Source organism: Corvus cornix, chromosome 2 (assembly GCF_000738735.6).
Source record: "Corvus cornix cornix isolate S_Up_H32 chromosome 2, ASM73873v5, whole genome shotgun sequence".
NCBI classification, from domain to species: Eukaryota; Metazoa; Chordata; class Aves; order Passeriformes; family Corvidae; genus Corvus; species Corvus cornix.
In genome coordinates, this window is record NC_046333.1 from 130,469,734 (window position 1) to 130,480,142 (window position 10,409).

General features: G+C 42.9%; 1 protein-coding gene across 2 annotated transcripts in view; it reads right to left on the reverse strand.

Annotated features, from left to right (window-relative positions):
- The window catches only part of RAD54B (RAD54 homolog B), a 66,626-nt gene extending 56,226 nt beyond the window's left edge, over positions 1–10,400 (reverse strand). Inside the window, exons 1-3 of one of the 2 annotated variants that reach the window (XM_020584086.2) lie at positions 10,296–10,400; positions 7,193–7,346; positions 6,389–6,560 (exon numbers count right to left, since the gene is read on the reverse strand). In XM_020584086.2, the coding sequence (XP_020439675.1) occupies positions 6,389–6,560; positions 7,193–7,330 (310 nt within the window). In that variant the 5' untranslated portion in view covers positions 7,331–7,346; positions 10,296–10,400. Of the gene's footprint in view, positions 1–6,388; positions 6,561–7,192; positions 7,347–8,173; positions 8,236–10,295 lie in introns of those variants that run through there. The other variant, XM_019289287.3, reaches the window with a different exon arrangement.
- Positions 10,401–10,409: the final 9 nt, after the last annotated feature.

Consider the following 10,409-nt stretch of genomic DNA (forward strand, 5'->3'; position numbering starts at 1 on the left):
TAAATAATTTTCATTTTTAAAGAGCATGCGCACTTAGCTGATAGAATTCTTTGGAAGCATGTGAGAAAAAGTATTAATGACAATGTCAAATAAATCACCTCTCTCCCAAAGATCCATTGTGTCAACAAGTACTATATTCTGAATACAAAACAAAGGTATCAAAGAGCTTGCCATGTTCTTTGCCTCTTAAAAACAAGCAAAATAATAAAGCAGTAGTAAAGTTCATTTTCCTAAAAAGATATGTAACATTATTTTCCAGTATTCAGAACTTACAATCACAAGTCATAAACTGTCGAATGAACATGTTCAATACCTTACAGTTCAAACACTCTTAAAATTACAACACTATATGTAGGTTTCATTCAACTGTAGCTACAAACTTATTAAATGTCTCTGGAAATACCTCATCTCACAGAATTTCAGAGTCTCTTGCACTTCACTTTTATTAATGACATTTTAGGGAAGAAGTTTTTTGAAAAGAAGCTTAGAAAAACAAGTATTTTTTTTAAGCCAGATATGCTATAATTTTTAGATTTATTCATCTAATCAAATCCTTACTCGTCTGCTCCAAGAAATGGACACCATGTGTCAGATAACTGAGTTTTTTTGAAAGAATGCACAGCATTTTCAGGGCTGGGTTTCAGAAAGATTAGGCCTATGAACAGTGCAGTTGTCCAGTGGTTCACAGGTGTTTCAAAAGAATTTCAAAGGAACCTGAGGTATTTATTTTCACATTCCACTGCTGCACTGGAAACCCAAACACAACAGCTTTGAGTGTGATATAAAACTATCAAACTGTTTATCATCTGCATTAAATGATAAGGAGACAATAAACTGAAATAATGCATACACATCAATCTTAAAATTATTTTAATGCCCCTTTAACAGAGAAGTATGACACTCCAGAGACTGATAGTCAAATATAATTCCATTATAATATTAATAATAAAAAAAACCCCAAACTGACTCTGGCTTTTGCAACTGGTTTCCATTACTTCTGAATTTCATACCAAAGCCAGCTTTGACAAAACAATTTAACTTCACACTACAAAGAAGGTTATGATTTACATAATCAATGTAATTGCAACACTAGCTGTAACGAATAGCAGACAAGTGACGTAAAGGGCAGAAACTGTCTTGGAAAATCTAAGTTATTAAGAAATTACTTAAGATTTAAGGAAGCCTCAATACAGGATTGTTTTCTCACTACAATGCTTGCATCACCAATGAACCTGAAGACCATAACTAACATTTACATTAGACTTACTTCCTTTATACCACATTTCAGGACAGCTCTTCAAAGCCTTGCAGGGTTAGCCCCATTCTGCAGGCATGGAAAGAGCTTTGGCAGAAAATGCCTTGTTCAGAAAGGCAACAGCACATCAACAGAAGTAGCTCACCCAGTTTCACTCCACAAAGTTTTGGTTATTTTTCTAAAGTCATCACAGAGGACCCACACCAGCTGCACCCAGAATTCACGATACTGAAAAGACATTTAGTATCTTTTCCACTTCACAACATTTTTTTGCTAGAATGACTGCTGACTTCCCAGATTTTTTGGAAATAAATCCACTACTTATCTTTCAAGTGCATGGCTAAGCAGAACTAGCAGATACAAATTTTAGCAGATCTACCTTATAAGGAAGCATGACCTATAGGGAAGCATGACCACAGACACTGAAAGTTTTCTTCAAGTGTAAGCTTCATCCTAACAACTGGAAGTTTCAGCATGCAGCAGATAAACACAAAAGCCGTAAGACTTAAAGACATACAAGGAAGCTGAATTTCCCCACATTAGCTCTGCCAAACAGAGTTCATACACTCTGGGTCACATACCATGCCAGTGGCAGCATCCTATCACGGCTATCACACCCCCATTTTCTGGGGCTGAAACCCAGGAAGAAGAGTGGGAAAGGCTCTCTGAAGCACCTTACAGAATGGAGGGGGTTTCTGCCTACCGGGGCCTGGAATTTGTGCAATCTCCAGATGCTAGAAGGGGCTTTGATGGAGAAAAAAAGAAACAAAAACCACAAAGACACGCAAAAGTGACAGACGAAGATGGTTCAGGGAAGAACAAGCACACAACAATAAAAGGAAAAAGGCAGCCACTTTTAAACAGATGAAAGTCAGTAAGCTTCCTCAGCAAGGCACTGCATCCTGTTGCCAGAGCAAGTCCCATCTTCTTACTAAACTACATTTCTAAATATTTTCCCAGGTGAAAGCTGGAGCTGGACCACACATAGGTCATAGGGCTCAAGTACCTGATATGTCAGCAAGCAGAGAGGCCAGAGACCAAGGACACTGACTGGATATACTGTGTGAGATTGCTAACAAATACCAACATGGACTAGCTGGCAAGTAGCATAAGAGGCTTGGGAGCTAAATATTGGAGCAGCCATGAGTCTGGGCCAGATACTGGGGAGACCAGAGGGTCTGAGAGTTGGCTACTGAAGGGACCAAGAAATCCATGCAAGTCACTCGAGAGACCAGGACACCCTGTGTTGGGGTCTCCTCCCCTGCCATGGAGCCCTGGGAGAGGGGCCCTCAGGGCACAGACACGGGGTTTCCCTGCCCCTGCTCAGCCTCGTTCCCATTGGTTGGTTTGTGTTCCCTGCGCGGGCAGAAGGACCCTTGGTCCCGTGACTGGAACAGTTCCTGGGCAGAGCCCCGGCCATGCGGCTGGAGAAATAAACATCTCTCTGAAACAGCGAGCAAGAATCCATCCATACATATTTCCTTTCCACGGGACTCCTGGTTTGGTATATGTATGTTGCAGGATCCCCACTGCAACATAATGGTGGAGAATTGTGAGCAGAACGATCCCCGATCCCTAAGCAACTGATTTGTGTGAGTAAACCCTGGAAACTTTGGATTCCTCTTCTTGGTTTTGCTTTGCTATTCCATATCTAAACTATGGAGGAACCGTGGGAAGACTCTTGGCTCTCAGAGCCGCATATGGACATTTATCTTAAACTTAAAATGATTCTTGAACAACGATTTGTAAATTTTAGCTTGATTCAAGCTCAAAAAGAACTGAAACACTTCCTGGCATGGTTGTTTAAGAACTTTTTCTATGTTTCTTGGGATTTAATTCTTACGAAGGGCTTTTGGAAAACCGCTTGGACACAGTTAATATTGGAGTCAAGATATATGCCGATGGAAGAATATTTTCGTGAATATTATTTAGTTACCGAGACTGTTGAGCAATGTCAGCTGTGTGCTGGCGAAGGGAAGCCTGGCGCAGGGACCGTGCGGCCCAGGCCACGTGCACCGAGTGCTCTGCGAGCAGCAGCGAGGCAGTTCCCGCGCGCGGGCGGAGCCACGCGAGCCGCAGTGTCGGTGGCGGAGCGAGGAGCGGCGGGGCCCGGCGGTGCCCACCCGGCCGCGCGCAGCGCGTGGTGGAGCTCGCCCCGTGAATGCCTGACCGAGAGGGGCGGCGTGCGGGCGGCAATGGCGGTGGAACGGAGCCGCGCCCAGCCGAGACGCGCGCTGGAGCAGGGCGCGGGGGGTTGTCGCTCGGGGCCTGGCCGAGACGTGGGTACAGCGCCCGGCAGCGGCAGCGAAGCTGCGACCAGAGGAGGCGACGCACGGAGAACTGAGCGGCGCGGCCCGGCCCGGCCCGCGCAGCCCCGAACGCGACCCCGGGAAGAGCGCGCAGGCACCAGCAGCCCCGACAATTCCAACACGGGAGCGACCGAAAGAGAGAGCAAAGACACAGCGAGACAGAAAACAGCAGCCACTCGGAAAAAGGAAAAAAATCATAGTAGCTAAGATCTTAGGGATAGTAAAATGGTATAATGTTAAGCAAAATTATGGTTTTATAATGGGGTGTGACAACCAGCAAGACATATTCGTGCATAGAACTGCTATTAAAAAGAATAACCCCGAAAAATGCATCCCAAGCTTGGGAGATGGAGAGGTGGTGGAATTCAAAATTATACTAGGTAGAAAAGGGTTACAAGCATCGCAGGTCACTGGGCCTGATGGTGTTCCTGTAAAAGGCAGTATGTATGCAAAAAAATCGTAGTCATGTTAGACAATATCTCCATTGTAAGCCCTCCCTACAGTCTCCCTTTCCTAATCCCACCTTTCCCTTTTACCCTATGTCCTATTACCCCCAGTGTATTCCCAATCTGTTTTTTCATCCATGGTTTCCCTCACAAAACCATGCTTTTGCCAATTGTTTCCCCAAAAATCCTTTCCAATGCCGAGTGGGGGATGAAAAGGGGGAGGGAAGAAGTTAAACCCTCTCCTGCCTCAGTTTCCCCACAAAGCATGCTCAGAGAGTTCTGTCTCCCTTCTGTCAGCCCTAAGATGTTCCACAGAATCTGTTTGGACATTTAAAGACTCAGGAGGGTGGCTTGTTTTGTTTTGAAACTGTTCTTGTTATGTTTATCCAGATGTTTTCATTCTCCTTTTATTAAAATAAAACGGGTGAGGTGTTGGGGTCCCTCCCCTGCCATGGAGCCCTGGGAGAGGGGCCCTCAGGGCACAGACACGGGGCTTCCCTGCCCCTGCTCAGCCTCGTTCCCATTGGTTGGTTTGTGTTCCCTGCGCGGGCAGAAGGACCCTTGGTCCCGTGACTGGAACAGTTCCTGGGCAGAGCCCCGGCCATGCGGCTGGAGAAATAAACATCTCTGAAACAGCGAGCAAGAATCTGTCCATATATATTTCCTTTCCACGGGACTCCTGGTTTGGTATATGTATGTTGCAGGATCCCCACTGCAACAACCTTGGGGGTTGGCTCCTGGTAAGTTCAGTTACCAGGCAGACGTGTTTGTACATGTGCATCTCTGGGGCACAAGGCAACTGGGAGATCACTGAAGCCAGGAGCCCACCACTAAGTAGACCAAGTGGCTAAGACAAGTTTGTGGCAGGGCCTGTAGCATTCTTGTACCTGTGGGAGTGCAAATCTGCAAACCAGCAACTGGAGTGGGAGCTGTGGGCCTCTGTGACTCACGTGCCCACAGCTGGGATGTCCAGCAAATCAAGGAGCCAGCTACTGAACAGACTGAGTGCACAAGGTCAGTTACTGGAGGGATCTGAAGTCTCTGTGTGCATGTGTATTTACATCTAGATACAGTGTATCTAGATGTAAATTTACATCAGATACAAGTGTAATCATTTGTTTTTCCGCAAACAGGCTTTCACCCCAAGCAGCCAGAGAAGGGAACAGGATGTGTCCACAGGCACTGCTTTTGCTTGCCTGAGTGCTGGGTTCCCTGTCTGTGGTGGCCTATGTTACCAGTCATGTGTATGTGTGTATAGGACATACGTAAGCCTATTGGGAATAATTCCCTTTTGGAAATTAGCCTCACTATTGGCTGGACCTGGGGACACGGAGCTGTATCAGTTTTGCTTCAATCAGGCTTCAAGATTTAAGATGTCTTATAATAAAATAAAATATGACTTTGTTAAAGCCTTCCAACAATTCAAGGTGGTAAGTGGCCCTGAAATGCTCTTTTAAAACTTCCCTCACTACACAAAGTATTATTAATAACATGAACCTTAAACCATCGTTATCAGTGTAATTAATTATGAGGAAACAACAGTGAAATAACTGTAAGACAGGTATTTAGAATGCCTGAGCTGGCTCCAAAAGGAGCAATTTTCATCCATCAATGTTAGTAACCCAGTTCAAGTGCAAGGCTTCCAAGATCTACTTGGCTCCTGAGGTCATACACTTGGATTCATACAACACAGAACTGTGCTGTATCTGTAGTCAGGGCACACCAGGACTGGGAAATGAAGACACTCAACCCCACAATGTTGTTCAGATCCATCCAAGTGCACTTGCTACAGTTCAGACACTTCAATGTCTTTGCAGTGCTTACTACCCTGGTTTTTTGGAGGCATTTATTACCAGGGCACAGCTGATGAAGTGCACACCCACAAATGAGCAAAGCCAGTTCTGCACTGTGGCTAAAGTTGGCTTGAGCCTTAAGTGCCCACTGGAGACACTGAAGAAAAGAAATCCTCATGAATTCTGAAAAAAACCTGAATTCATTCAAAATGGTTAGCCTTCTCTGTATGAGGTCATCAAGGTTTCCAAATTACAACACTTTCCCACTATTTAAGGTATCATAATTCTTGTATTGCCTTCAACTGTAGATTAGAGTGAGTTGGCTATAAGGCTCTTCTGGAAGACACAAACCTGAATAGCAACATTATCAACTGGCTTCCAAAACACCTTGGTTCTTTCCTTTTGTATTAAAAAAGTCATTTAACACTTGTTTCTTTTACTCTATCCAGTAGAACACCAAATAATGCCACCATTACACAGCCCTTGTAATAGTACTTCACAAAAGTTTAGTATATGCAGCCTATCATTCATAAGCTTTAAAATTCTCTTATCATACATGGTAGTAAAAAAGAAAGAGCATCTTACCAGCTTTGGGCACATTTAGCATTTTCATTTCTGCCTTGCTACACTTGTCAACACTGAAACATGCTTTTGTCTTTACTTTTCCAGTTGATTCCAAAGACTGTGTAAAATTTTCATTTTGATTCTGGACGTTTATTTTAGAAAGCAATGAAGCATCTCCCTCTTTCTCATCTATCTGCAAAAGAGAAATAAGTTCACAATAGCATTTTCTTCATGCAGGTGAAGAGAAATAGAGAAAAGAGCAACAAGAAGGGATCTCAAGACATTCTAATTGTCATTATCAAACTTGCTACATAAATATATACATCTCTACAAAACTGTGTGCATCACAACAAAAAGTATGTGCACACAATACCAAACACCTATGTAAACAGTTTATGAATTTAATTTAATACAAGTCTTCTGCAGATAAATAAAAATTGTGATGCTTTTCTGTGTCAAAGGTTTCAGAGAAAGTTCCTTTGCAGCAGAACTGCAACCCAACAGACTGAGACTTTAGTACAAGTATCCTGAGTTCTTAACTGCTTTTACAAAAAATAAAATCCAATAAAGCCCATGCCAAGATGCAATCCCCACCTCCTTTACACTTGAGAATAGCATTTGGGCTCAATACTGATTAATTTTATTTATTTGAAAAACATTTTTCGGCAACCTAACCTGAGAAGCAAGATCAAAGGTACTGAGAGCAAAGCTATCAAAATTTTTTCTGATATATTATTAAACCAGAGATTGTTTGTGGTGAGCTCAGATGTTATCTTTTAATCACAATACTGTACAAAATACTTTTTAGTGCACTGTTTGGTTTACCTCCTTTAACTTCATTTCTTGGTCCATCTCCTTAGTTTCATTCTTGAGACAAACAGGAATACACTTCCCTGGTGGTATAAACCTTGGCTTTTTGCCTGCATTTCCTAGGACTTGACTTGGAGCTGCAGATCGCCTCATATTTAACTGTACTGCTCTGGAGGGTGGACAGGAAGGAAAGAAGCAGATAAAGACAACTATAGTCAGGATAGGCTTTAAATATAAAAATATATCCATAGATGACAACATAAGCACTATTTCAAAATATAAGAGAGCATAAAAGATCTTCAAATAACAATATTCATTCACAAGCATAATAAAATTTAAGAAAAAGTAGTATTGTTGCAATGCTTTGTTTAAGTACTAAAAAGGATCGACTACAGCAAATACTGCAGCTGAACATCTCATTTTTCATTTTAAAAGCCACTAATGCAGTTCCAATAGCAATAAATGCTCTGGAGATGCACAGTATAGGGCTACTTAACAAACTTACACCAGTTTATAAAAAGAAAAATAATTTTAAGCAAAACTATTCTAAACACTTGAAACATAATTTTGAAAAGCCCATTATTAGTGTACAATGAACAATGAATGCTGAAGGTATGTCTCATACCTGGGAACAGCCTTTTACATTAAACAGTCAATTACATTGGTCATTCAGGTTCACCATAATAAGATTAACATTCAGCAGAAAATTATCTCAGAATTACAGTGGATATTATTGCTCCATGTTATGTCCACTTGAACAGTGGAAGGAATGTATTAGATGTTTTCCCTCAAAATGTAAGACCATTATTCCCCTGAACAACCTTAAGACAAAACCAAACATATGCCGATGTTAATATAACAAAGCTTACTCTGCAACCACTAAAATAACAAGGTATAATCTTAATGCTTCAAAGTAATAGACAGGAATCAAACAAAAGAAGAAAACTCCAATAGAATAACACAGCAGCTGAAATGAAGAAGGCAAGCACAACTTACAGTACAATTACAGTTTTAATTCTCCATTTACGCATGTTTATTTTAAATGATCCCCCCAACTACTAGGTTAAAAACAAACCATAATACAGATTGCAGAATCAAACTTCTGTACTATCTCAAAAGCACATTTGCATCCTGCTGCAAAAGCCAGTGTATTTCTGCACCTTTTTTGGTGCTACTCTGCACTCCAGTGGCTTCCTGCGGCACAACCACCGTTCTTGCCAAGGTCTGCACTGAAGCAGTTTGCAAACACGCAGGCACTGGTAGCAGGAGTACTGCTCTCTCCCCAGTATGAGTACAATTAGTATATATGTGATGCTGTTATTAGACATAAATCTTAGGGGCAAAATGGCCTCAACTGTTGTCACTTCCACTGTGGCTGTTATTAAAAATACAAGGAAAGAAGCCTCTGACTGTGTCTACAGCAGTGCACTTAAGTTAGGCCTACCTGACAACAGTGATACCATATGAATTTTAGTTAACCCTATGCAGTAAGGGAGTAGCTTGGTTTTTATAACAGGAGTATCTGTAGCATGAAAAGTCACTGTGAACACTGCAAAGGTGTCAAACCTTCTGGGGGAGCAGACTGCAAGTGCCAGTGCTGAGCACAGCCAGCTTCAGGTGCCATGTGAACCTGGAACAAGTTCTCTACCCAACCTACACTACACAAGAGACACTTGGGAAGACAACACAGGACACCCCATGGCTCTGCATGAGGACTGGGCATAGCATGGCTGCAGTGCTACACTAACCCTGCCCACTGCACTTCTGGTTCTGTGGAACGGGAAAGCTGCGCAATTCATAAATTGCACATATCCGTGCTTAAAGTGCTCTGGTTTCCAAATCCATTTAGACATTGCACTGTCATTTGGTCTTAAACCACAAAAACAGACTCATTAGGAGATTTGAAAATTACTAAGACATTTGAAGACACCACCCTTGATAACTCAGTAACTTCACTGTTACCAGTATTACCTACTTGCAACTACAAAGACCCTTACAGGTTTGTGGGTTTTAAAATGAAATATTGCATCCAGAAATACATCTTTGTCTTTAAAATAACAGGTTTCATAAAATGTAACAAAAACATGTTTAAAAAAATAATAGCCAAAAGGTTTACATTTTGTCCCTTTACTCCTACACAATAGAAATAGAACATCGCGGATGTACAACAAACCACTGATGCCAGATCTTTTAGATGAGATCAGAGCAGGTGTAGCAAGGGCAAGGAATAGCTCCACATTACAACTAAATGAATGAACATGCAAATACGCCCCTTCCTCAGAGACAGCACCGATACACCTGAGAACCTTGTACGTTCCTTACCGTTAGGTCTGGCTGCAGGGAAACAGCTGCAAGCAATGCAAAAAGCACTGCTCCTAGCTTTTATTAGCAACCAGGCCTGGCCAAACCCAGTGCACCGTGAAACCATAGCCCAAACCGTCTCATGGGTGCAGCTGGTTTGTCAGGCATTGAATTCGGTTGTACTTTTGTCCTTAAGGATACATTAATAGCTGCATTAAAATGAAACACACATACAAAAAATGCTTCAAAGTTTTACACATCCAGCTCAACACGGTGCGCACGGAGCTCTGCTAAAGGCAGCTACAATACCCATATCTCGGCCCAAACTTAACACGCTGCTCCTTGAGTGTTTGAAGAGGCACTGCCGGCACAGATGGAGAGGCAGAACAGCGGCTGTGGGCAACTTCAGAGACATGACACAGCATCAGCTTTTACTCAGTTAAATTGCAGGCAGAGAGTGCACCGCCTTGAACATCAATATTACTGAAAAATCGCTTCAGATCAGAAGAAGCTCTAAGGAATTTTTACAAGAGCATGTAGTTATAGGACAAGGAGGAATGGCTTCAAACTGAAACAGAGAGGGTTTATATTAAATATAAGGAAGAAATTCTTCACTCTGAGGATGTTAAGGCACTGGAACAGGTTGCCCAGAGAACTTGTGGATGCCCCATCGCTCAAGGCCAGGTTGGATGAAGCTCTGAGCAACCTGACCTAGTGAAAGATGTCCCTGCCCACGGCAGGGGGGTTGGAACTAGGTAATTCTTAAGATCTTTCCCAGGGTCATTTCCACCGGGACCCCCGTCCGTAGCTCCCGTACCTGCGGTCCCGTCGCCGGTCCGTCCCGCCTCTGCACTCAATTGTCCCGCCGCGCTCTCCCGGCAGCCCCACCGGCCGCACCGCGCATGCGCCCTGCGCAGCCTTCCCTTCCCGC